This window comes from Sander vitreus, chromosome 15 (assembly GCF_031162955.1).
Source record: "Sander vitreus isolate 19-12246 chromosome 15, sanVit1, whole genome shotgun sequence".
In the NCBI taxonomy this organism is placed as follows: Eukaryota; Metazoa; Chordata; class Actinopteri; order Perciformes; family Percidae; genus Sander; species Sander vitreus.
The window spans coordinates 10,046,613-10,073,725 of NC_135869.1; the positions used below are offsets into that span (position 1 = coordinate 10,046,613).

The window sequence follows — 27,113 nt, forward strand, 5'->3', positions numbered from 1 at the left end:
AGATGAGAAACATTGTTTGTGTCCACCTGATGAATGTAAGTCTCTCTCTCTCTTTTAGCTTTGTTTTTGGTCTCTACCATCTCCTGCGGGAAATATCGGTCTCTTTAGCTGCTATATGCTCCACTCTGTTCACTAACTCGTCTCTAACCGAGACTGCAGTAAAGAAGTATTAGGCCTACTACTGACGTTTGGCTTGGATTTGAAATGAAGGGGTTTAAATAATCTGACTAAACTGTTGACTTGTTTACAACCTGTCTGATCTTCTGACTGCTCATGTTTGATGCTAGGTCAGTCTTTATAGTGGCGCTGTCACTGTTTTCCCAGATGTCAGCGACTTTGGTGACCTCAAAATCATCAAAACCAATAGAAACTAGAAGGGCACTCACAGAGCGCAGACCTCCACCAAGGCCATGCTCTATCTCGTGGTGTTAACGAAAGTGAAAAATAATTTGTGTATCCTCCGTGTGATTCGGATCTGCTCCAAAATGAAATGGGATCTTCCTTGGCCCATGCTACTCCCTTCCACCAAGTTTCATGGCAGTCAGGCCAGTAGTTATTCTTTATTCTTGCTGACAGACAGACAAACAAACAAACAAACTGAACCACCTTGGCAAAGGTAATGATGGCTAAAGTTACAAAAAAAAGCCCAGAGTTGTAATAAACTTGAATTACCCTTTTAAAATTCTTGGTTCTGATTGGGCTACAGCACAGCTCTCTGTGCCTTCTGTCCACACATGGTTCAACGCTTCACAAAATGAGGACAATTTTGCTTTAAGACAGCAAATGAATGATTTCACCAGGATTTTTTTTACTTTTTGAGATCACAATAAAAAGAGGCGTCTCTGACTTCTGACTCTTGATTTAGTCAAAAACATGCCCTTTTTAAGTCCTTAAATCTTGGCAAACAATTGCGAAGTTCTTAAATTTAATCTTCAAGTGAGTGGGGGAGCTCTGAGATCTGCAGTTCGGTGTGCAAGACGATGGGAGGAATTTGCCTTCATCACCAGGACCACTGTTCTACTCCCACCTCCCTTTATTCACTCCTTCCCTCTTTCTCTCATCCCTGTTGTGGTGATTAAAGTGTCTCTGCAGTGTCGTGTGATAAGAAAAGTGAGGGGAACAGCCTGGTGCTGGGTGTTTGGGTGGGGTCACTGGAGGGGAGGTATCGGGGTGAGGAGGTGAGGCCTGAGAAACACTGGCTGCGGTCGAATAGTCATATTTGATTAGGAAGGTTCCTAATGGAGTGAAATGACCCAGAAGTAGTCAAGTGGCTGCCGTGATAAGAGCCGTTCGAATTGTCTAAGTGATAAGGAAAGGTGCTTCATTGCGTCCTTTGTTACCTCCTTTAGCATAGGATACACTGGACCATCCTTTAAGAAAGTAAAGGAGATAATGCCTTCCCACAAGTCCTTGCGGTAGCAACATTTAAAGCGACGCATCACCATTTCGCTGTTCATAATCAACATAAGGTGCGCAGTAGCACCGTAATCCTGTACGCACCGCGCGTGCATTTTATTTTCAGTGAGACATTGCAACACATCTAATAGGCCTGATAATGATAATGTACTTCATGGCACTGTTTGAGTGGTTTAATAAACCGGTTAATGCGAGACTTTTACTCTCCTCTCCAACGCATAACATGACAGTGAGCATGTGTTTACAGAACTGTGAATGAATGGATCGCTGAATCCAAAGTTACACAGCGCACCGGACACGTTTACCGGTTTATTTAGAGCCCAGAGCAGCGTCTGAAACAAGTTACCTGTTTGCCCGTCATGGCTTATTTCAATATATATGTTTTGTTAAAAACTCACTACAGATATGACTACATTATTATGATGTCCTATGTGTGAAAATAGGAATATTATGTGAGAATGCGCGGATCGGCTCCGACGGCATTCAATTCAATTACGTGAAATACCCCACCCACACCCTCCCAAATAAGTTATTTGCACCCTTTCTACAGTCTCTGTAGGCTATTGCTTTTACATGATGCATTGTCGTGATGTATCAGTGTTTTCTTCAAAGATTTACTATATTGATGAGTAAAGCTGTTTTTAGTATCTGTAAATGTTTCCATGCGCGCAGTAATCCACTGTAGCTGATATCGTGGGACATTTAAACAGCAAAACTAAAAACTGTAGCTATAAAGTTGACAGAGAAAACATTACTCGACTTTTAGCTTATGAAATATTCGATGGACTGACGCTGCCGACTGCTGTCCTTGTGTGTAAATGCGCACAGCAGCAGACAGCTCTGCTCTGTTTACAGTTTAGAGAATATTGTCCTCATTAATAATGTATTTCTGTCACCCACCCGCAACCATCTAACCCTTATAACATAGAACCTGTAGCCTACAGTAGATTCGTAGGTCTAACGCGCTCTGCTTATCTTGCATACATGTAACAATTATTTTCATACATTAATCCTAAATGGGATTCATGTGGATCAGAATGAGTGGACAGGAGGGTGAGCTGAGCACCCAATGAAAATAAACTGTATTTGCTGAACACCTTTCATACAAGAAATAACCTATGAGTGCTTCACATGAAACAATATATTTATTGCAGAATAAGAAGGGGGAAAAAAATGGTGATGAAGTAATATTTTCCACCAGGTTGTCCACGTTTATAAAAGCCTGCATGAAACATGGCGTTTAGAACGCACAGGGCGAAGTATCCAGATGCGCTGGCAGACCCACGTCAATAACATCCGCCGTTGCGCGATTACAGCCGAGTGTAAGGACAGTCGGAGTCCCTTCGCACCGCGGTTGTCTTATCCCAATTCCTTTTGAATTCTCCTTCACGCCTTTCCTTGACCTCATGAAGTTTACCACCAGGGTTAAGGAAAAGTGGTTAGAATTTTTTTTTTTTTTGACTTTTCAACTGCAGCCACTGTCTCCTTCTGGCTCTGAATATTAGGATCTCTCTCTCTCTCTCTCTCTCTCTCTCTCTCTCTCTCTCTCTCTCTCTCTCTCTCTCTCCTCTCTCTCTCTCTCTCTCTCTCTCTCTCTCTCTCTCTCTCTCTCTCTCTCTCTCTCTCTCTCTCTCTCTCAGCATGGCGTTGAGTTTCTGGCAGACTGTGAAGTTACATAACCTCGCATCAAACCGTCAAATAACCTTTCTCTGACTTTACTGGACAACGTTCTGGGACAGAGTGAGCAGGCACCCATGGGAGCTGTGTGGGCGCGTCACCTGAAGCCTCCGAAGCTACCGCCAACTTTAAGTCACTGAGGAGGGGGCTGCAGCGTTCGACATTCACTCTGTGAATTACCACTCTGGCAACAAAATGCAAAATGTGTGTGTGGATTTTTACCAGTGGAATGTTTCTTTTTCCTGTGCGTGCAAACTGTGAATCTGCATGTGCAAAACGTGTGTGTGTGTGCGGCCTGTTTGTGCTGACCAGAAAACAGTTGCTGACTGCGCTCACCCCGGGTTATTTTTGGGTCATGCAGAGTTGAATGGCAACAGAGAGCTATAAGCACAGTCAACCAACTGAAAAAGAAAAGAAGAGAAAATCATTGGAGCAAACATAGTCTGACATGACACATTCACATCACCACCTCTGCTGATACAAGCAGTATGAAGCTTTACCATTTCCTGAATAAAAAAAGATATGCACTAAAGAGTCTGAGTTATGTCACTGCTATTTTACAAATCATCTGAAGCTTTTAGATGCAGCTGTGAATAGAGGGCAGTTTTTTTTTAAAAAGAGAGAGAGATAAAGAGGAGGAACCAAAGTAGGCTGCAGCACACAAAGTGCTCTGGGATGCGTGAAGCAAATGGAGCGCCACGCTCTGCCCTCTGGTGGTGTGATGGGAGACGGAGTGCAGGGCTGCCTCCGTCAGCTCAGGGAACGCTGTGTCCATGAACGGGCCTGGAATACTGATGCCACAGTGCAGGGGTGCAGGAGCTGCAGTCTGGCAGGCCCAGGAGGAACGCTCAGATTCACTGTCCTTTACACAGACACAGAGGGCTACTGCCTCCTTTGTGATAAAATAAAGCTTTAGTCAGTCAGTTACATACGATATGGATGGGAATCTTTTGATGTGTGTTAATGATTTCCACCGGTTTACATCCTGATTTGTGACTTCGCTGTGACTAATGCTCAGTTCTGGTATAAAAAGCGTGAAATGTAAATATGTTCTGGTTTGGAGTGTAGCCAAAAGAATTGTGTTCAACAATACACGTTCTTGCCATTCATCCACGTAACAGATAAATATATAGACGGAGCATCATCTCCAGCTCCTCCACCCTGCAGCAACCTGTGGTGCATTGAATTCCACCGTGCAAAAATAAAAGACTTCCACTGGGGCTACAAATAATGATTATTTGTGGTTAGTGATAATGCAGATAATGTTTTTGGTTAGCTGATTTATTATTTAGTCTGGAAATGTTCTGAAAACATTGACAAAAGCCAATCACAACTTCCCAAAGCCTGCGGTGACAACTAAAAATAGCTCATTTTGTCCGACCAACAGTCCCAAACCAAAATGATATTCAATTTACGATACAAAAGCAGAAAATCCTCATATTTTAGGAGTTGGAACAAGCAAATGTTTAGTAATATTGCTTGATAAATGACTCAGAACCCCTGAAATGTTAAGTATTTCTCTATAACCTTGAATATGAATGACTCAAATTGCAAGTTAAAGTCTTATTTATTATACTGTATTATTATACAACTCAGCTAATCTGCTTCAAACAACTGTTATCAGATTGACATTTGAACGTTGCTAAACCCTGATTGGTGCATGGAAGTGCATGACATCCCCTTTGGCGGAATTTCCGGCAGCACCGGAGCAATCCCGGAAGTAGAACGTCGTGGATATAGACTACACTGACTTTAAATCAGTGAGAAAGGCACAGACATGAATACAAATACGCAATAACTTATTTAAAATCGTGTGTTCATGCAGGAGCCCCTCTTAGTAAGATGGCCACTGAGACAATTTTAATTTGGTCAAGCAGTCAGATAGTCACCATTGGACCAGTAGTAGCCGAGCCTGTGCCCTTCATCGTGTGTAATAATGGTGCTACGTTTGTGGTCGTCCCCTCCCACAGTCTGTCCTCCTGTCAGACGCCGCGCTGCAGCCCCACCCAGGCACTTCCCTCACTCTGCAGGACAGCCTGCTGCTGACTCTGTGCCAGCCGGCGGACCACGATGCCAGGACACACACCGACACGCAGATGCACACACCTACTTATACGTACAAGCAACTGCACACACTCACATAAATCAAATAATTGGCCCTTCTCTCTGCTGTCCCAGCATGCATCCTGGTTACCTGGCCGCTGTCCCACTAGCAACAGCTGCTACCTCAGGACTGGTGGATCCACTGCAGGATCTCACACACACACACACACACACACACACACACACACACACACACACACACACACACACACTTCATCTGTCCCTGGCTCTTCTGAGCAGAGCTCATGAAGAAAGAGCGAACCATCAGGGCCAGAGGTGACTCCCCCTGAGGTCTGTACTACAAAGCAAGATTTGGCGTTAACGAGGTAACTTCAGGTTCAACCCAAGGTTTTGTTTATCACGACGGTGGATCACTTGTTACCGGGTTAAATCGCCATGGTAACTTACGCTGAACACCAACATAACCTGCTCTGGAGCAGGTTATGTTGTAACTGACTGTCAAACTGGATAATAAAAGAAAGTTCTGTGGCGTTGAATGTTTGTGTTTGTTCATGTTTCACAAAGAGTTTATCCTGAGTCAGACTGACAACAAAGACAGAAATCATACCACATCCATACAGGGATAGTAGTATACAGCGGTTAAAACATAAAATATATGACACACTGGTATTGGATCGGTACTCGGTATCGGCCAATACGCAAGTTCAGGTATCAGAATCGGTATCGGGAAGCAAAAAAATGGTATCGGGCCATCTCTTCTCGACTGATAACGGCGTCACCTTTCTTAGAAGATCTGGTGGAGCTCGGTGCGCGGAGAGAGCGGTGCACTCAGAAAAGTTTAAACATTTAGAGACCGACAACCCTGTTAACATTCCCTGATGGGTATTTTTATGAAAGATATAGATTTTCAGCGGAGGGAATTACGTATAGGCTATTTGTCGGCTTCTTGAGCCGTGTGTTGCCAATGCGCACATCGGTTTGAATTATGTTTTTATATTTTTTATTTTCTCTCACAATCGCTTACCACTGCCAGGGTTGCAACTGAAATAATAGGCGAAAGCAATGACATTTTATGGAATGCAAAAGTGTAATTATGGCCAGATCTTGTGCCTGACTGATGGGGAAGTGATATTAATAAGCGTTGTGATTTACGCATCTACAGCGTCAGCTTTTTGCCAGCTTTCCTCCTGTGTTAGGAAGCAGCGACTGTACTGCGTTTTGCCTGTAAAACCATGTCTGTGTTCTTCATATGTATGTAGAATTATAGTTTGCTCTTCTAATGTAGAATATGCGGCTCTGGTAGATGTTTGTGATTGGTCATGCTGTGCAAACACCGCCTCTTTTATGTGAACATGCGCGCCGCTGGATTGGGAAACCCCGGATTGATTGAACTAGTTGTTAACCACCGTCATGACACAGCTTATGTGGGACCGCGGTTGTTAGGTTAGGTTAGTTAGTCAGGTAACTGAAATAAATCCAGGGCATGTTGATCTTGATTCGTAGTACAGGCCTCTGGTGTCCCCGTCCCAGAATCAGAAGGTGATAGGTAGTAGGCCTGTATCATGGATGGATCACTGAACTGGATGCAGGTCCAGGGTCCCCCGAAACTGAACCTCAGTATAAAGTGACAGTGATAACATTTCTTGTTGGAAAGTTAATCAAACAACTGCAAAGAGACGCAAAACGACCAGGCACAGTGACTACAAAATCATGCAAACAACCAAGAAATGACACAAAACAAACACACAGAGATGCAAAATAGCCGTAAACTGATGGACAATTACTACAGAAACAACCATAAAACAAACCACCAAGTCGGAAAAATGACCACAAATTCACACAAAATGACCACAAAGTGATGCAAACATTAGCTGGCTTGCTAGTGAAATCTAGCGTGCATGAAAGTGTAATGTTAATGACCATAGCAATCCCGTAAATTCCAAGAGAATTTAATAGAAATTACAGCTGGATTGCTTTGGCAATTAATGTTAAACAGCTTCTTCACTACAATGTGTTTCAGATATAAAACAGACACTACTTTTTGCTAAAAAAGAAAGTCACCTTCACAAAAAAGCTGAATATATTGAGTTATAACCGAGCAGTTAAGGTAGGCTACATTCAAGTATGACCGTGGGTCTTCGCGGCACTTCTCAGAGGCTGATTGCAGCCACCCTCAAAACAGACTTTAAAAATACCTGTGCTGCTAACCTCTAACGTTAGCCACGCCAATTCGTGGTATTATGTCGGGAAGCTTCGTTAAAGATTAGCCTTACCATTAAAGTTACTTGTTCGAAGTTCGAACGGAACAACAACAAACGTTAGCCAGCAGACTTAAGCTGCTATGACATTAGTAATGAGCACACCAAACCAAACTAACATGCAAGTTAAGTAACCCCGGGATGCACTCACAGCTGGCTTGATATATCTAGTTAATTACTTACTATTAATTTTTAAAAACTGTACTGGTATTTCTGTGCTAACACGTGTAATTAACTCACCTGTGTCCCAGAAGAGTCAGCTCGCTCCCTTGTTGATTCCAGCATGTTTCAGACGGTTTCAGACGGACGGAGTGAACAGAGCGGAACCTTTTGCCCTACTGATTGGACAGTTTGATTGTTCCTCTGATTGGATGGTCAGTGGGCAACGTGCTGATTGGCTAGTCAGCTCAAAATTCGTACTTGTAAATCATGCCTTGTGCTTGTAACTTCAGTGTCGCAAACGAACATAGGGAAATTGTGTGTCCTTCGCTCAGGCTTTGTGAAACATCACTGTTGAAAATTTTCCTCCACAAATTTGAATTACACGTGCACAACATTATTCTACAGCTACAAAAAAAAATTTTTTTTTACACGTTCACAAAATAATTGTACAGATAAAAGACTATTTTACAAGCCCAAATTATTAATGACCCTTATTTGAGCCCATATGTCTTGTGCTGTTGCACTTGTTTGATGTGTGGTTGTGTTAGCAAGGCTACTTTTTGATCATGAGTAATTTAATCCAATGCACTGTGTACAGCTGTCCAAATTTACGACAGACGTGAATTTCATTCTGAAACTGTAGGGGCGACGAATCGCAAAAAACTACCAATGTTACACAATGTTGCTTAAAAGTTGTTTATTCATTTCTTACACTGAATAAACAATGTAACTATTCAAAATGTACAGTTTATTAGTGCCAAGAATCAGCACTTTAAATTTTAGTCTTAGCATTTTACTCATTTTTAAATGTGGCCCCTTTCTTTGAATCTGTGCCCCAGTCTGGCCCCCCTCCCCTGCTTCATTAGTCTCTGGCTCTGAGGAGAGCTCATTTGAGATGATGGAGGACTGGACTAATAGGGGGAAATGGTACGGACAGGCCTTTATGAAAAGTGCACAGAGATGCTGTTTGGGCAGATGTACAGGGTCATAAAGAGAGCGCCTGCTAGGACACCCAACCTCACCTGAATGGGACAGAGGGAGCAATTAATGGCGTACTTCTGCACTGTTAACGGTCCCGTTCAGCAGAGGGGGCATTATGTAAAGCAGGGCTGTGTGAGAGCTTTGAACTGCAGCTCTGCCGCAGGGCAGAGGCCAGCGCCTCTGAAGGTTATTATGTAACAGCAAAGCCATCTCCATGACTGTCCTCTGGCCACAGTGACACGGGGCTTCACCCTGCTTCTTTCTCCCGCTGCTCTACATACACAACTTCTTTTCAGGGCTCAGTTTATCACAATATCCTTTAGAGGATATGTTCTGCTTTGGTAGAGAAAATCTCACACTCTTGAAATGTTGCTCAACGGAGAACAATTGTGCTTCAACTCCCTCGACTGTAGGTTAATGGAAAGAAGGTGGGACCTTGAAAATCCTTGCAGAAAATCCACATTTCTGCTAAGACTGCTGAATATTATGCAGATATATCTCAGAGAGGCGTTTTGCAGGACATCTAAATGGCCTGTGAAGCCCTCTCAGGGCCTTTCTCATTACCTGCTGAAGTGGAGGTTTTAGTTTTGGCAGTGATGAGTCAGAATGGATGATGTTGGGCCTTAATTACTGTACTGTGACTGCTAGAGTTCTCATGTCAGCCGAATACAAGCCTTACAGCTCAAGGACACATATAGCCAGTTAAAACATGCAATGTTAGCTAAACTAAATGTCTTGCCGTCCATCAGTTCCGCAAAGGTAGCTGCTCTCGAGCTTTTTAACTGCCATACAGGAGGCAGGACTTGGGAGTCAGAGCACATGTTACAAGCTCAGAGTAGTAACTATGTACATTTACTCAAGTACTGCGTATCAGTACACATTTGAGGTACTTGTTCTGTATTTTCATGCTACCTCTACTATACCGGAGGGAAATATTGTACTTTTCCCCCCCTCTACATTTGCCAATTTTACAAACTAAGCTCTAAAAGTATTAACTGAAATAGTGAAGGAACCATTTTGGCTCTTGTAAACTAACATTTATCCCAGAGCTACAGTAAAGATATCTCAGCATTAGTGCTTACTTTACTTTCAAAAATAATTGTCACCACAGGACAATTCATCTGCAATCCAGTGCCATTACTTTAGAAAAGAGTTGTGCTCAATACACATACCTCCACAACTGAAATTCACTTGTGGCTTTTGTTTTTAGACAACTGCGCTACCAAATAGACCACAATTGTTACATTCAGTGGGCAACTTTCATGAGCCAGTTTGTATGGACTTAAGTTATTCAGATGCCTTTTGTTAGCCATCAGTTAAGTGTGCCAAATAAATTGACCAAAGTATCAACTCAAGTGCATCTACAACACAATCAGCTGACCACATTTCCCATCTCTGCTTCCTATGACTGTAACCTACACATCTTAGTTTGTATAATACGCTTTTAAAATGGACAAGACAAATTCTTTGGGTTTGTTTATTAAATAACTGCACAACAGTAATGATGATGGCAGTCAATGCAGCAGAGCCTTTTGTTGTGGACTTCAAGCAGTTTCTTCCTTGGTGATACGGTCCTTTTTGAGTGGTCCCTGTGAGATTAGAGAAACAGGACAAAAGATTAGTTGTATGCACTTAGCAGTCTGCTGCACATGTAGTCCATGTGTTGGCTCAAAGCAGCCAAATGTTCCCAGAGAGTGAACAGGGAGCAAGCACAAAGGGGCACTGCTCCCCTGCCTCACTGGAATTCACTATGGCACTGGAATGGAACCCAGAGTTCATACTGAGACTGAACCAGGTTACGAACAGTGCGGGAAAACCGTAAACATGCAGGCTGTATGGAATGTCATGAGGTTTTAGATTTATCATTAGCTCAATGTGTGGTAATGCTACATCCCATTTGAAGACTAGTTAAGTGTTTAAAAGTATGACAAAAGTGCATCTCACGTTGATCCTAAAAATCAGACAAGCCTCAATAAGTTGCTTAAGAGCTTCAACAAAAATTGGCTCTCAGTACAAAGTCTTACCATGAACGCCTTCTTTTCCTCCACAGTCTGGAAGCGGCCGTGACCAAACTTGGAGGTTGTGTCAATGAACTTGAGGTCGATCTTCTCCAAGGCACGACGGCTGGTCTGCACCAGCAGAGACTGGTGAAAAGGAAACAATTTTAGTATGACAATACTTGCGATTCATGTTAGTTCTATATGGTAGACCAACCATTACTTCCCAATTTTAGTCAGTTTAGCAGGGGAAAAAAAAGAAAAGGAGAAAGTGTAAAACTAACCTTGCGCAGAGTCAGCACCCTCTTTTTGGTCCCCACAACACAGCCCTTCACCATGATAAAATCATTGGTCACATCTCCATAGTGGACAAATCCACCCTTTAAAGAAAGGAAGGAAGGGGGGGGTCAGATCTACTTCAAAGCAAGATGGCATCAAAAAATTACAGGTTGCATGACTGTCACTTACCAGGGGGTTGATGCTCTTGTTGGACAGATCATATTCAGTGGAGGCATTGTTCTTCACCAGCTTTCCATCCTTGGTGTGGTAGCCCTGGCCAATCTTGTAGATCTTCTTGTTGATCTCTGTACGGTGGTGGTAGCCCTTCTGACCAGCACGGGCCACAGAGAAGGCCACACGGGCAGGATGCCAGGCTCCGATACAGGCCACCTTACGCAGACCACGATGGGTTTTGCGTGGAAGCTTCTTTGTGTGCCATCGGCTGGTGACACCTGGGAGGATAAGAGGTTTGTTAAAGTCCAGACTAAATACTGATTTAACCAAAAGTGCATGTGACGATTTAAAATTATAGCTGCTTTTACCCTTGTATCCGTGACCCTTTGTGATACCAATCACGTCAATCATCTCATCCTGAGTGAAGACGGTGTTGATAGGGACGGCCTGCTCCAGCTTCTCACGGGCCCAGTCTACCTTGTCAGAGATGTTGCCACCGTTCAGCTGCACCTCCATCAGGTGAGACTTCTTCTGCGCCAGGGGCAGCAGACGCATCTGCACAGACAACGCAATGTCAGAGAAAATGTACACAACATAAACATGTACAGTGAATAGTTTAGCTGTGTAGTCTCAGAAGGAAGGCAGCATGGAAGGTATCCTCATATAAGTCGGGCGCCATGCCTGACGCAAGATCCGTGGTCTCATCACAGACAGACAAGCAGGAAACATCTCATTGGTAATTTAATAAACATGCTAACCTGTGTGTGGGCAATGATACGGATGACCTGGCAGTACTTCTTCATGGAAGCAAAGTCCTTCTCCAGCTGCTTCTTGCCGTCATCATCCTGCCATTTCTTGCAGTACTTTGTGAAAGCCTTCTTCTTGGACTTGTACCTGAGCGCACGCAATGCAGAGAGGACATAGGTTGGCACAGGTCCTTCATAACCCCAAAGGGCCAGCGGAAGAACACTGTGCATAGCTGCTCGCCCTCCCCTCCATGCGGACAGGGATGCTGCAACAGCTAATGATTTCGGCTCATGGCGCAGTTTCTAAGAAGCTCTTTCCACTGGCCAGAGGAGCCCGGAGCTCATCAGGGCACATGGCACCTGAGCGGAGCTGCCACAGGGGCCACCGTAATGTTAGACTCACTCAGTGAAAATGCAAATCTTTAAAATTTCCACCGTGCAACTAACACCTGCTTCAAACACTAGTAAAAAAGTGATTGTATAGTGTCTCACCAGTTCTTGTAGAACCGACGCTTGCACTCGTCACTGACATGCTCAGCGAAGATGGTCTTGAAGGAACGCAGGCCTCGGGGTGTTTCGACGTAACCCACAACTCCGACAACAATCATTGGTGGAGTCTCAACAATGGTCACAGCCTCAACCACTTCCTTCTTGTTCACCTCTGAAGAAGGGGGTGAAACAAAACCATTAAAAACGTTATATTCAAAAGCTCTTAACTTTTCAAAACTGCATTTTGTGAACTATTTCATGGTATAGACTGCGCTCAGTGCTCGACATTCAGCAAGGAGTTTAACCCCATTATGTCCGCCCGTCGAGAGACTCATCATAGGCAGAACACTATACACTAACCCATACACAACCTTTAAGATCCTTAAATATATCAGTTTATAAGCAGTCATTCCACTCACTTGAGCCAGGTCTGTCAACCTCGCGGACGATGTGTGTCATGCCGGCCTTGTAGCCCAGGAAAGCAGTCAGGTGAACAGGCTTGCTGGGGTCATCCTTGGGGAAGCTCTTGGCCTTACCACGGTGACGACGACTCCTCTTGCGGGGCAAGAAGCCCAAAGATCCGTGGCGCGGAGCCGAAAATTTACGGTGGGACTGTGGAGGGAAGAAACCGTTAGCTAGCTAGTCCATTTGATAAGCTAACCACGATGTTCAAATGCTTGCTAACAACATTTAACGTTAGTATAGTAGGTAACGAATATAGCATGGACGTTAAGTCAGTTAGTTGCATAGTGGTACCAAACGTAAAAGCGGAAGCAATTTTAAGAAAAATGATGGCAAGGGAACAGAGTTCACCACGTTGTTAGCATGGCTAGCTAACGTTAGTGTATGCAGTTGTAAAAATATACTTTAGTAATAAACTAAATTTTCTCAGTAGCCAGAAAATGCATAAATAACACCAGATTATATGCAATCAGTGTTTAACCTAAGAAAGTTATTTAGAAATTAACTGCGGCCTATGTCAAGTTGACATTTTGAATCCTGAGTTGCCGGTATGGTTATGTTTGAATCACCAAAAAGTGCAATAACGGACTGAAATGTCACGGAATCCATCTAAGATATTACTAAAAACATTCCATTATAGTAATCTGAGAGTCTGAAATTAGTCAAATGTAAAGGATGTCTCAGATGTGAGACAGATTCTCCGCTGTGAATTGAACTCACTTACCATTTTGTCTCCAATCCGATTCAAAGAGGCCTTGGGAAGGGAAACACCTCGTATATATACACCAGCAAATATCGCGGGACTCGACGAGACTATCCTCAAAGACGACCTTCCCCCTCCCCCGGTATTTATAACACCCTGTAGATGTTATTAAACCAGGCCACTAGATGTCGCTGTTTGGCGCTACAAAGTATCTGCACGATAATTGACCAAACAAATATTTATTTTTTACTTAAACAGTACAAATGAGACATCTATTTTAATTTAATATTTCTGATTTGCACATTCAAGTGCTGTACATCTTATACATAATTTAGTTAGGAAACAATATGAGCGAGTTTTCAATTTCAAAAATACAACTTTATTGTCTACAGAGGTGGACAACTGTCTTTAAACTGTCTTTAAACAAACACCAAATTACAATTTGGTGTTTGTTTTGTGTATTTTATGTCTTAGTTCATGTACAATACATTAAATACCCTCAATCATAACTAATACATATAATAATAATACACAACTAGTACATGTTTTTTAAATGATGTTGGTCATTTACAAACTCCTAAGGAATGAATCACACAGCATAAAAATCAAGCTGTCTTAACATTTATTTCCATTTCATTTATAAAAAAAAAACGAACAAGAGGAAAGACATTTACACCTTTCAGGTTAAGGCATCAATGTTTTTCTTTATGATCCAGTGTTTCCACACGTTTTGATGTTATGTTTATTGTAGGGAAGATATTCAAAGCATTTCGTCACCAGAATACCATCAAGGGAAAGTTTGGGAAGCCTCTTGTGTTTTCTTTATTACATAAAAAGTCTTAACAAAAAATGTTTAACAAAATCTGTGTGCGTTTTGGGAAGCTGGATGCAGCAGCGTTCACAAAATAATTGTGCTCAAAATGTTCATGAATTATTTGTTGTTGTAATATAATAGCATAAAAATGGTAAATTAATGTACCAATGAAAACATATTTTCCAAGAAGGCTTGTTTTAATCTTGCCATCAGGCCTCGTGTTTCATATACTATAGTTTAGCCTCCAGTTATGAGACGAGACGAGACATACATTCAACTAACATAAAAACATGTACTTATCTTTAAGATTTCATTTCACAGCGCTTGTCACAAGTGATCAAATCTATCCAGAACACAAAACAGATTGGTCAGTCATCTTCTCAGATGTCAAAATTGCCATGCTTTACTGCTACAGCGTATCTGGATTCTGTATTGAAGAGGGTTGTACACACCATGCAGTTGGTCTCAGGCAATGCAAAAACATGTGGGAGTAAGAACATCTTATTCATGCTTCAGTTCTGATGCAGTTTAGCCCTTAAGAGGGTTTACATTTTCCCATCAAGCATTAAACCGCACACCAATGTCCTGAACAGTTTTATCATCATTGCTTGTTGTCCAAGCTTGTTAATCAGTTCATGGATGTACGGTGTGTCAAGTCTTATCAGTCTGTGTTTACATTTCCAGAGAGCAGATTTGAAAGAAGAAACATCCCCGATTTGTGGGTGACTCTTCATATTTTATGTTCACACAAAACCAAATGCAGGCCCGCCTGTTCCTCAAGCTTCTGTTTGAGAAGACTTTGTCCCGATAACACTGTCTGAATGTGCTGCTGTGAACTATCACCCAGCACCGTACAGACAGCCTTCAGGATCCCAGTCCCTCTCGATCAAGGTTCATCTTTTGGAAGAAGGTCTTTCCAAACTCATAGGTGCTTATCATGACAGCGCAGGCTGGGGCCACTTTGATCACCCTGGGCATGAAACCTGGAGAAAATACAATTGTTTTGACTTTTGAGCAAAGCAAACATATTTTTACTTAACATAAAACAGCATACAGTAAGTGTGTACCTGCAAAAAGACCCCTGTAGCCCATATCAGCCCATATTTCCTTCATTATGTGCCACGTGGATGTGGTTTTCTTTAAGGAAACTAGGAGGAATCACAATAAGTTACTGTTCAGAACATGCTGCACACATAAGTAAATACATTTCACATACTGTAACATAAATATAGATATAAGTAAAGACCTCCCAGAGTGTCCATTTCTCCTAGCTGGATCTGTCTCCGTGTCTTCACCACGTCAAAAGGCAGCGTCAGGATCGCAGCAATCTGACAGACAAAATGTACAATACACAGGTGCAGCCAATCATTACACTTCAAACTGTTAAATATTATTTGTGCATTTAGAATAATCATTCATTTCAGAAATAATTATAACCGGTGGCCTAAACATTAACCTGTAGGGCTGTTACTTTATCCGGGAGAATCCTGTTTCTACGTTAAGTAACATCAACAAGGATATTATTAAAGTGCTCATATTATGCTCATTTTCAGGTTCATAATTGTGTTTAGAGGTTGTACCAGAATAGGTTTATGTGGTTTCATTTTCAGAAAACACCATATATTTGTTGTACTGCAGATTGCTGCAGCTCCTCTTTTGTGTGTTGAGCTCTCTGTTTTAGCTACAAAGTGAGACATCTCTAGCCTGGATGCCATCCGAACTTAGCCCCGCCCACAACATTTGAGGTTGGGAAGTTCGGTCTGGACTTGATCCGTTATGGAGCAACTATGCTCCAACCAGAGCTGTTCGGACCAATCAAATTGTCAGGGCGGGCTTTATACAATGATGGACAGATGATCAACACTAACGGAATCAACCACGTCACCAAAGAGCGCTTGGGTTGAATTCGGAGAATTGAGTTGTGTAGATTCCGATGTTATAGAAGATATCGACAGCGCATTCATTTTAAAATCCTCAACTGGCCCGTCTCAGCTCGACTCAAACCAGCTGATGGTGTCGCTGCGACTCAGCTGTTCAAGTCCGCCCGAAAGCACGGTGACGTTATCTGGTCAAGGGAGATAGAGAGTGACTGAAGAGAGAGAGAGCGCCCAGCGGCGTTTGAACAAAGCCGTGAATCAGAGAAATAAAACGTTTTAACTGATTCATCTCTGTAGCAAGCATCTCACGGCCACTAACGTTATCCACATTCATATTTAGACAAAACAAATGATATATAATCCAGCTACAAAAAAGTCTCAAAGTCGGAAGTTAGGAGGGGAGTGCAAAGAGTGGCTGCTATGGTTCTGTTGACAGTTGAGTTGAGTTCCCTTGCTCCGATTGGTTGTAGGTCTATCCAATTGAGTGCAGAGGAATTTTCTTTCCTGGTTCGGTTGAAACGCTCCCCATAATCACAGCCCAATGGAGCGGTATCAGACTCATATTCTGACTAGAATCGGAGTATGACGACGTCAGGCTAAGGCATCTCACTTCTGTTCCATATTTGTTGGGAGTCGCACATGTGCAGTAAGTACTGCCAGCCAGTCAGAAGCAGAGTATGAGGGCGTGCCAAGCTAGCAGCTAGGCGAGCATTATAACGTGTGTTATGACACACGTTTGTTTGGAGCAGTGTTTTCTGTTGGAGATGGTAAGTCCCTTTGGGGTGGGCTTTTTCACTTTGTAAACCTACAACATGCACAAAAAGATATATAACACAATAAAAGGAAAGGGGAAAAGCCAAAAAGCATAATATGAGCACTTTAAAAGAAAAAGTGTCGTCGTTGCAACAGAGGACAGGTGGGTCTTAACTCTTTACAGTAAAGCTGAGTACTCACAGCTCCAGAGATGGCTCCTGCAGTAAAGCTGATGGAGACGTTGGCCTGAGTCATTCGGGACCGTTCACACAGCCGGGCCTTCACCAGTTCATAGTTAAACCAGTACAAAGCTGCAAATACACACAAACAGGGACAGCTTGTTTTGTTGCTTTGCTTCACGCTACAGTCATCTCAAGCGTGATTTATGGTCCTGCGGAGGCTCCACGCAGACCTTTCGCCGTAGCCTACGTAAGTGGCCTGAAGTTTATACTTGTGCGTTGGTGTGTGCGTTGATCTCTTTAAAAGAAAAGCAGGGCCGGCATGTGTGCGTGTGTATGTGTGTGTGTGTGTAGAGAAAGTGAGAGAGTGACGGTGATTAGCTTTGGAGCGAGAGCCGACTCTAGAGGCATAGTGAGAGAAACAAAGTGTCTCCCCTGTGCTTTCTGACCACGGTGGGAAATATTGTAGCAGGAAAAGTTAACCCTCCTCTTGAGTTCATGTCGTTTATGGAGAAGGAGAACCAGGAAATGAGTTGGGGGGGAAATGCAACGCTACCAAGCCACGGCCGAGCGATGTGCGTCGTGTAGTTAAATTTTTCGGGAGGTGCACGTCAGCCTACAGCGTAGGTCTGTGTCTCCACGTTCCAACGCACGTAGCCACGGCGTAGATTTTACGCAGAAGCATAAATCATGTTTTACACCTTCCCAAAAAAACAGTACCGTTTTTTCCTTCCGTCTTGTCCCTATTAAAATTTGTTTGTCTTTATCAGAATCGAGAATCTAAGGACAGAGGGTGTCCTATGCTGTACAGATTGTAAAGTCCCTTTAGGCAAATGTGTGTTGCATGATATTGGGCTGTATGAATAAAATGGACTTAGCTAAGAAGTTTTAAAATATTTACATAAACTTCAAGGATGCAGATAGTAAAACACGGTAACAGTGTATTCAGCTGTGAACTCATGAAAAGACGAGTGTTTGGAACCTACTGAAGATATGAAATAACAGCAGACGAGAGAACTGTGCTGCAGGAGAGGTTTGACAAGAGGATAAGATACATTTTCCAGCGTATTGTAACCAAAATGAAAAAAACAATTTTTTTCTACAGCCACATTTGAAGTCAACAAAAGGTTTGATAAAAGTGGATAGATTGTGCATTTGTGATCTCTGCATTCTGTGGGGCGGTTCTCACCAGAGAAGGGTACGTCTCTGAGAACGGTGGGTCCCCAGCCCCTCCACAGCGACAGCAGGCCGTCCTGAGCCACAGCAGAGCGGATACACACCCGCAGCTCGCTGTAGGACAGCCGGCGGGACTGCATCTTGGTCCTGACCAGCTCCAGAGGGCTGATCACCGTCACTGCCCCCACTGCAACACACACACAATGGGTGTAATGTTTCAGTATGCACTCATTAAAGTTAATTTGACTGGCAAAACGTAAAAAGTAAAAAGTTTTGGATCAATTTGTACTTCTTCCAACCATATGTTAAATTAACAGTCAATGGAGATGTATATTTGCAATAATATCATAATCCTACAATGAATCACTGTGAAAACAAAACTTTCTAGATGTTGTGTTGTTACTTTGGCCAGGTCATCATCAAAAAAGCGAATTATTACATTCATGATTTTGTCCATGTTGATATTAGTTGCTTCATGTACACTTATTAAAAACGTTGCATTGTATAGCTTTTCATATAGCTAGACGTCTAAACTCTGGGGCAAGGCCGTTATGTTTAAATAACTGCCATGCTGATTCCAAACAGACAGCTCTGTCAAGGCAGTTTGGGCTTTAGATAGTTTTTACACAGTGGCCATCGTTAATGACAAATCGTGTTCCGCTATGAACGTGCACACACGTATTGTTTGTATCACAAACACGGTCGGTCAGTGAAGAAGCAGTCGCAGCGGTAACTTACTCGTATGACAGAGTGCACGGACCGAAGCTTTGTGACAAGCACTTTCTTACCGCTGCTGCTGTACAGTGTCTTCCTTGAACATGCGCTGTAGAAGCAAGCACCCGGCTCCCTCAATTTGAGGCACCAAGTGCTAAACAGCTTCCCGTCTCCACCCTTTTCCTCTTGTCCTCTATTCATGCCCAGCGCCATTTGTTTTTAACTCCTTTCTCAACTAAAGCTGTATCAAAGCCCCACTACGGAAAGCCGTTCCACTCCCTATTCAGCCCCAATGTACCGAATTTGGTTGCAGTTCCACCAGAGTTCCACTGGGGGTGATCGCGGTCCAGTGCTAAATTAATGGGACTCTATGGAACTAGACGGCTAAATGTGTCTCTTTCGCCTGATTGTCGTTGAGAAATCTCAGATTTGATTGTAGTTTTTACAAGTTCAACGTGGATTATAGGTCAAAAGTTGAATGAACGAGTACTCTGATTTCTTACAGGTTGAGTCGTTGTTGCCCATAACACTCTAGCATTCTGCTAATGAATGCTGATTGGTCAGTGAAGGACTGATTACGATCGGAGATCCCGCTTGACGGCATCCAAAGCAGAACCAGAATGTCAGAGTGAATATTTCAGCGTGGTCTTTAAAACATTAGCAAACCTCTTTCTAGCACGTGTATTAACAGGGAGAGTCTAACCTGTCAGCTGTGTTGTCGATGCTTCGAGAGAACAAAGGAAGCGACTCAGAGCTTGCCGTAAAGCAGTATCTCTGGCCGTATATGTGTATGACATCATTGACATTTTAAAAGGCTTTTTAGAACAAAAAAGCCACTTTAAAAAAATCTAACACCCAGCAGTGTGTATTTTCTTAGCCTCTCCTTTTGAATGCAGCATTCAAATTACTAGACAAAAAATGATATCCTGAGAAAATAAAAGAGTGGATTTTGAGGGGTATAGCTCCATAGAGTCCCATTCATTCTGCACTGGCCTGTGAGCGCCCCCTATATGGAACTCTGGTGGAACTGCAACCAGTTCAGAAGCCAGAAGTAATGAGAGAGTGGAACTTCTTCCCTTATTAGAAATTCTTTGGCTGTATCTACAGTGGTGTGAAAAAGTGTTTGCCCCCTTCCTCATTTCCTGTTCCTTTGCATGTTTGTCACACTTAAGTGTTTCGGAACATCAAACCAATTTAAACAATAGTCAAGGACAACACAAGTAAACACAAAATGCAATTTGTAAATGAAGGTGTTAATTATTAAAAGGTGAAAAAAAATCCAAACCATCATGGCCCTGTGTGAAAAAGTGATTGCCCCCTAAACCTAATAACTGGTTGGGCCACCCTTAGCAGCAACAACTGCAACCAAGCGTTTGCGATAACGTGCAATGAGGCTTTTACAGCGTCCTGGAGGAATTTTGGCCCACTCATCTTTGCAGAATTGTCCTAATTCAGTTACATTAGAGGGTTTTCAAGCATGAACGGCCTTTTTAAGGTCATACCACAACATCTCAATAGGATTCAGGTCAGGACTTTGGCTAGGCCACTCCAAAGTCTTCATTTAGTTTTTCTTCAGCCATTCGGTGGTGGACTTGCTGGTGTGTTTAGGATCATTGTCCTGCTGCAGAACCCAAGTTCGTTTCAGCTTGAGTACACGAACAGATGGTCGGACATTCTCCTTCAGGATCTCTTGGTAGACAGCAGAATTCATAGTTCCTTTTATCACGGCAAGTCTTCCAGGTCCTGAAGCAGCAAAACAGCCCCAGACCATCACACTACCACCACCATATTTTACAGTTGGTATAATGTTCTTTTTATGAAATGCAGTGTTCCTTCTACGCCAGATATACTTGGACACACACCTTCCAAAGAGTTCCACTTTTGTCTCATCGGTCCACAGAATGTTGTCCCAAAAGTCTTGGGGATCATCAAGATGTGTTCTGGAGAAATTGAGACAAGCTTTGATGTTCTTTTTGCTCAGCAGTGGTTTTCTCCTCTGCCATGCAGGCCATTTTTGCCCAGTCTTTTCCTGATGGTGGAGGCATGAACGCTGACCTTAACTGAGGCAAGTGAGGCCTGCAGTTCTTTGGACGTTGTTGTGGGGTCTTTTGTGACCTCTTGATGAGTCGTCGCTGCGCTCTTGGGGTAATTTTGGGCGGCCGGCCACTCCTGGGAAGGTTCACCACTGTTCCATGTCTTCGCCATTTGTGGATAATGGCTCTCACTGTGGTTCGCTGGATTCCCACAGCTTTGGAAATGGCTTTATAACCCTTTCCAGACTGATAGATCTCAATTACTTTCTTTCGCAATTGTTCCTGAATTTCTTTGGGTCTCGGCATGATGTGTAGCTTTTAAGGATCTTCTGGTGGACCTTACTGTGTCAAGCAGCTCCTATTTAAGTGATGCCTTGATTGTGAACAGGTGTGGCAATAATCAGGCCTGGGTGTGGCTAGAGAAATTGAACTCAGGTGTGGACAACCACAGTTATAGTATGTTTTAACAAGGGGGGCAATCACTTTTTCACACAGGGCCATGATGGTTTGGATTTTTTTTCTCCTTTAATAATAAACACCTTCATTTACAAATTGCATTTTGTGTTTACTTGTGTTGTCCTTGACTTTTGTTTAAATTGGTTTGATGTTCCGAAACACTTAAGTGTGACAAACATGCAAAGGAACAGGAAATGAGGAAGGGGGCAAACACTTTTTCACACCACTGTACATGCTCGAAGTTTGATAAACTTTGCCTCCATTTTTTTTTAGCCGCGTTACCACAGAGACCACACCGCACTCTCACTTTTTGGCAAAGACCCGCCCTACTTTGCATCCGATTGGCTAGAACTTGTTTCATTGGTAGGTGGAAGTTCGATGACTGGTTAAACCCAGCGCATCAAAAACAAATCCCATGTGGACTTTTTAATTTATTTATTTTTCTAAAATAGTCAAACAGCAGAAATCAGGCCCGAATACTTTAAGCCCTGCGTTAGTTAGAGCTGCATTTCTCTCATACAATAGGTATGTGAAATCAATTGACACGAAAATATTAAACCGCATGCAGGCACGGTGCCGGATTACCCCACACACACCCACACCCATACCACACCACACCACACCCACACGTTGGAAGTCCAAATTCCATTAACATATTATAGTTAGGGTATCGACAGTATGTGTGCTCTAATGGACTTACATCTGGCCAGACCCCCAGCAACAAGAGGGATGTGGTTGCCCTGGAAACCCAGACCGTATCTCAGGAAGTCCCGCAGCTGATCGTAGCAGGTGAAGTAGATGATAGTGGCAGGTACAGCCATAACCCTGCACATTCAAATAAACCAAGGACAACATTGTACACTGTACGCCATATCAATAGAAAGTTTCCATATAAAAAAAAAAGATGCAAATGTGTCACTAGAGGTAAACTGAGGAAGTTATTTCACATGCAAAAATGGCAGAAAGTGTTGTTTTCAGCCTCTCATATATGGAGATTTCCTGCTTCTTCTGTTTTATATTATTTAAACTGAATATCTCTGGGTTTTAGTTTGTTTGTTTCTTTCTTTCTTTTTGGTTTCTGACCAAACAAGACATTTAAAAGGCATCACCTTGGACGTTCTGTCTACAGTCAAATTAAATTCTTGGGACATTATCTTTAATCATTTCTTCAAGACATTTTGTAAATGATTGGCTGTTCTCACTGCAAGTGGATGGTTGTAGCGGGTCATCCTGTTTTAAAAACTTAACCCTCGCAGCATTCAATGAGTGCAAATGCTGTTTTCATTTGGAAAATATTACATTTACAGAGGAACCTTTACCCTTGTTTTTATGGTAAAATACTAAAATATCAGAATAAAAACAACCACTGGCCACTTACATCAGTGTATTTCTCACCCAAACCTGAATTTCAGTTCTTACACATTTATTCTACAAGTATTTTTTCGACACTCACAGTGTTGGTGGTAGTCCACTCCACAGAGACCTGAGTCCTTCATGTCGACTGATTTTCACAAAAGCATCCTATGGATTAAACAAACAAACGTACGTAAACACATTTTGATTCATTTTGTGGCAGAAGCAAAGCTGCTGATGTACTTGTACTCACAAGTGTCCCACTGAAATGTGTTGGTGTTTTGTACCAGCTGGTGCAACTGGTTCCATTCTGACACACATAGATGTGATCCATCAGTCCGTTACAATACAGGAAACACTTCCCTGTGAGAGACAGAACAACCAGCGGTTAGCAGAGTTCAAAATGCTGTATGACACAAGCCTTCCCAACAATCACCGGATAAGTATCTGCATATTAGTATGATTCAATCTGTTAAGTTTTCTGAACTGAATTATATAATCTTTGACAGAGGAGAGAAATGTGACTAATAATAGATGGGATGGCAATGACCACAGTGTCACTGAGAAGATAACATCAGGGCTGTCCTTGTCACTGCTTACTTTGCGTGTTTATTTAGAGCTGGTATAAGAGATGGCTATTGACAAGAAATATTATTAAATAAAAAAAAAACTCTAAAAAAAGAAGAAGAATTTCACAACCTGCTCCTACTACAAATTTGACCCTGTGGAAATATTCCAGAAAACAAAAAACATAACATTTACTCGGAAAGGGCAATGAGTGAGCAGGAGTAAAGAAAGTGTTCTACAAAGAAAGGTTGATTGGAGTTAGGGAACATGTTCAGTGTTGTTTTGCGTTTCTTGAAGCTACCAAACTTTAGAATATCTACCAACATAAAATGGTAGTTTAAAGCCAGGTACAAAAACTGCAGCCACACAACAAACGAATAAGACTGAAGGCCAAGAAGTGAAACATAAACATGCACATCTAAAAAGGTTAAAGGTTAAACCTTTAACTTTAAGATATGCATGGTTATGACGGTAGAGATTCTCCAATACATCTGAGCGGACAGAAAACATATGGCTCTATTTGAGAAAGGGCTTATTGTGTTTTCTTTGGCAAGAGATGTTTGTCGGCCGAGCATGTGCCTAGTACACACAGAGAATCGTGCTGGACTACAGTATTTTTTTCACTCTGGCCAAATTTCAACGTGCAGCGACAGTGGGTCAGATACTCACACTTGGATGGGCGGATGACGCCCCCCCACGGAGCCGATTCACACGCTAAAGCTACAAAACAAAGCAAAAGGCAGGGCAGAGAAAGGCAGAGAGGACAAAGATGAAGACACAATGAACAGCTGTTGTGGGGTTAAAAGCATCAAGGTACACGTGGCGACCACAAGCAGCTGTTGAAAGCAAAGCCAGTGCTTCATTACCTTAGTTAATGTATGACCTAAAACAACAGAAGAAGACAAGCCCCTGGTCCTACCTTGGTGGAACGGTGTTTGCTGAGCCTGCAGCCTGATCTTCACAACGTCCAGCGGTGTGACTGTAAACAAACCCATTGACAGACTCAATTATTATGAATGACATGCAGTCAGTTGCCAGTTTATTAGGTACACCAAGCTCAAACTAACGCCGTCTGATACAACACGCCTGCAATAAATCCTCCCTTCATGAAGGTTATAATGTTCCGTTTTTGTCAAAACTGTTCTGGAGGATGTGGTTTGTGATGCTGTTAGTTGTTTCATAATACTGGCAGGTGTTTCTGTTATTTTGTCCAGCCCACTATATATATATATATATATATATATATATCAATAAAAGTAGACTAAATAACAGAACCTCTGTCAGTGATGTTAATAGGTTCTCAATGTAGTGAGTCACAGGTGGTGATTTAAGTGAGTCGGGGAAAGTGAGTGGGTCCTTTCATTTTTAATTGAGCTGTGTGAACGTTCTTTTGTGGTTTTGAGGTTTCTTTTGTTTACTTCTATGATTTCAACACAAATGTGTTGTTCACAATGTAGCATTATCAGGTCAAATACACAAGAGTGTAAAGGTAAAAAATAGTGAGTTTACAATGTTTTGAGTTTACTGCGTCCTTTCGGATTTGAATGCGTCAGCGATGCCGGACGCGTACCTAGCAACATCACTGCTCTCTGTAATGCAGTACGGTCCAACAGCACCGCAAACTACAAAACCTCCAAAATGATCGCACAGCTGAATCAACACCTCTCTACAACCATTTCAACAAAAACTGAACATTATAACTTTCATGAAGCAAGTGCACAAGACAAGACATTGTGGGGAAACTCCAACATAAAATATCAATTACACTTAATAGGCATACAAGTTGCTTTTTTTTCTAGTCATCGTTTCCATGATCTCACCAAAAATAGATGTGAGGAGGGCTCCAGTGCCAGAAGCCAGCATCTGCTGCACTGGAGAGATAGCAGCCACCGAGCTGCTGACGGCCCGCTCCCCCATCCTGCCCACCTGTCAGACCACAAAAAGAATACCAAACCACTTCATAGTTGGTACATTACGTTCTGTAACTTAACAGAGGTGTTTTCTGACCCTGTTGAACTTTTGGAGACAGGTGTCTATTGTCTCCTTGTTTAGTAACAACTAAAGAGAAGTGTTGGCGTCCTGCACGATCACAAACTTAACACTGAGTTTATGTCCTGTTACATCAGAATGCTGATTGTGTGACACTTGCTCCTGAGATGCTCCAAGGTATTAGTGAGTAATTAGTGTCAGTGGCAACAAAAAATAGGTTAAAGTGTTAAAATCAATACTAGAAGTTAAATAACTGCAATTTACACTGGTGTCCTTCAGAAACATCACTTAAAAACTCAAGATAATTACAGTCTAATAAAGTCAGACTTTCAGTGAGTGAGCTGGGTAAGTCTAGGCGTAGTTGTTACATTGGGGTCAGTGAAACATTGTGATAGCTTATCTACAAAGTGCATGTCAGCAGACAGCCAATGAGATCCCCGTCTCCCTACCCACTCCTAATTGAGGGAGGGGGTAGCAACAGATAAATAAACATTTAACATTAAATACTGGAATGGAACCAAAACTAATGAAAGTAAATCAAATTGTGTCCCCAGGGAAGCCCTGTCTTTAACTAAGTTGTTCATGTTTTTAGGAAATTATAAAACAATGACAACAAATCCATCACTAGTAGCAGCCAAGATGGTTTGGCTGAATATTCTTAAAGAGACAAGTAACATTTCAAACGTTCCTGTTTCACTACCTGTGTGGTTGCCATTTGTTCCCCCTGGCTTGTCCTATTTCTAGACTTGATTAGACTTAAGTGTGACAGTTATAGCAACTTGGCCCTCAGGGTTTGTCTGGCCAATAAGCTGCTTTGCCAAACAAGTGTTCAAAACAAAACAAACAAACATGTAGCTAAATGTGTCCTAAACTGAGAGGGTGTTTGGGGTCTTCCTGTCACCTTCACGTAATTACACAACGTTGGAAGAAGAAGCCTAACCATATCTCATTCTGAATAAAACTATCATGTCATGTTGACAGGACACAAGTTAATGAAACAACAGAGAGAAACAAATTGTATATTGTAAATAAAATGTGATAAGATTAACGTTTCACTGAATTCTGCAACTCAATCAATGAAATATAGCAACTTACTGTATACAGTGCAGCGTTATGGAAACACTAACGTTAGCTGTATAGACAGGATGTTATTCTGTGATGGTACACTCGGTCCCTTTTCTCCACCATTAGCTAGCTAACAGTATTACACAAACAAAATAAATATGTCTTGACCCACACACGAGGAGAGGAGCAAATGTTTGGATTCAAAAGTCAGTAACCCAACGTTATCATGTAGATTAGCTAGCTAACGTTATAGCTGACTGTCAGCATGTCAGTGAAATAGCTGGGTAACATTAGCTAACGTTAGCTTCCCAGAGAACGCTTTAATGTTAATGTCTTAATGACAAGCAAACGTTACTTACCTCTACTTTAGCTGCCAGTGTCGTTGTGAAATAGAGGCGTCTTCACCCATTTCAGTTACGTTGCCACATTTAAGAACCAACGTTTAAACCACTCTGTCGTGCTGCAACTTATTCGGGTTCTCCATTGCGGATAACCCCCGTGAACATGTTTTTTTGGAGTCGGGCAAAGCTCGACGCGGGGGGGTGGGGGGGGAGTCACAAAATGTAAACTTCAAAAAACTACGCTTAGCGATTGCCCTTTGTTACTGATTCAGATAGAGCGTGCGCATGATGTGGAGATCTGATATAAAATGTCAGGGTTCGCCTGGCTCCGCCCCCCGCACTCTGCTGCTACCGCCGTAGCTCTGGCGCCGCCTGGTGGACATGACCC

The 27,113-nt window shown here is 42.4% G+C and overlaps 2 protein-coding genes and 2 non-coding genes across 5 annotated transcripts; all 4 read right to left on the minus strand.

Annotated features, from left to right (window-relative positions):
• Positions 1–10,021: 10,021 nt before the first annotated feature.
• On the minus strand, positions 10,022–13,518 carry rpl3 (ribosomal protein L3). The gene is made up of 9 exons (XM_078269319.1): positions 13,430–13,518; positions 12,663–12,855; positions 12,247–12,415; positions 11,767–11,902; positions 11,377–11,563; positions 11,024–11,286; positions 10,840–10,935; positions 10,583–10,702; positions 10,022–10,147 (listed from the first exon to the last, which is right to left on the minus strand). The coding sequence occupies exons 1-9, from the start codon at positions 13,430–13,432 to the stop codon at positions 10,103–10,105; spliced, it is 1,212 nt and encodes a 403-aa protein (XP_078125445.1). The 5' UTR covers positions 13,433–13,518; the 3' UTR covers positions 10,022–10,102.
• Positions 10,238–10,369, minus strand: LOC144530855 (small nucleolar RNA SNORA54). The gene has a single exon (XR_013503159.1). It is a non-coding gene; the product is annotated as a small nucleolar RNA SNORA54 (small nucleolar RNA).
• On the minus strand, positions 11,633–11,724 carry LOC144530859 (small nucleolar RNA U83B). Its single transcript, XR_013503163.1, has one exon. It is a non-coding gene; the product is annotated as a small nucleolar RNA U83B (small nucleolar RNA).
• Positions 13,519–14,013: 495 nt separating the features above from the next.
• slc25a39 (solute carrier family 25 member 39) lies at positions 14,014–26,938 on the minus strand. Of its 2 annotated transcripts, XM_078268814.1 has the most exons (12): positions 26,744–26,936; positions 25,151–25,256; positions 24,250–24,309; positions 24,000–24,050; positions 23,017–23,126; positions 22,864–22,931; positions 22,111–22,235; positions 18,221–18,394; positions 17,054–17,163; positions 15,469–15,550; positions 15,290–15,370; positions 14,014–15,205 (listed from the first exon to the last, which is right to left on the minus strand). In XM_078268814.1, exons 2-12 carry the CDS (start codon positions 25,245–25,247, stop codon positions 15,087–15,089), a joined length of 1,077 nt encoding a protein of 358 aa, XP_078124940.1. In that variant the 5' UTR covers positions 25,248–25,256; positions 26,744–26,936; the 3' UTR covers positions 14,014–15,086. The 2 variants fall into 2 exon arrangements, with proteins under 2 accessions (XP_078124940.1, XP_078124941.1); XM_078268815.1 differs by lacking the exon at positions 24,000–24,050 and having other exon boundaries at positions 26,744–26,938.
• Between the last annotated feature and the right edge of the window lie 175 nt (positions 26,939–27,113).

What these genes read in the sequence shown, in the direction of transcription:
- rpl3 (XM_078269319.1), bottom strand. An exon ending in GTATCATTGCCCACACACAG is followed by an intron (nt 11,564 to 11,766) that starts GTTAGCATGTTT and finishes TTGTCTGTGCAG; the next exon opens with ATGCGTCTGCTGCCCCTGGC. An exon ending in GGGTGCTGACTCTGCGCAAG is followed by an intron (nt 10,703 to 10,839) that starts GTTAGTTTTACA and finishes CCTTTTCACCAG; the next exon opens with TCTCTGCTGGTGCAGACCAG.
- slc25a39 (XM_078268814.1), bottom strand. Translation starts at nt 25,247, where the DNA reads ATGGGGGAGCGGGCCGTCAGCAGCTCGGTGGCTGCTATCTCTCCAGTG. An exon ending in GCAAACACCGTTCCACCAAG is followed by an intron (nt 24,051 to 24,249) that starts GTAGGACCAGGG and finishes TTTGTTTTGTAG; the next exon opens with CTTTAGCGTGTGAATCGGCT. An exon ending in CACATTTCAGTGGGACACTT is followed by an intron (nt 22,932 to 23,016) that starts GTGAGTACAAGT and finishes TTTAATCCATAG; the next exon opens with GATGCTTTTGTGAAAATCAG.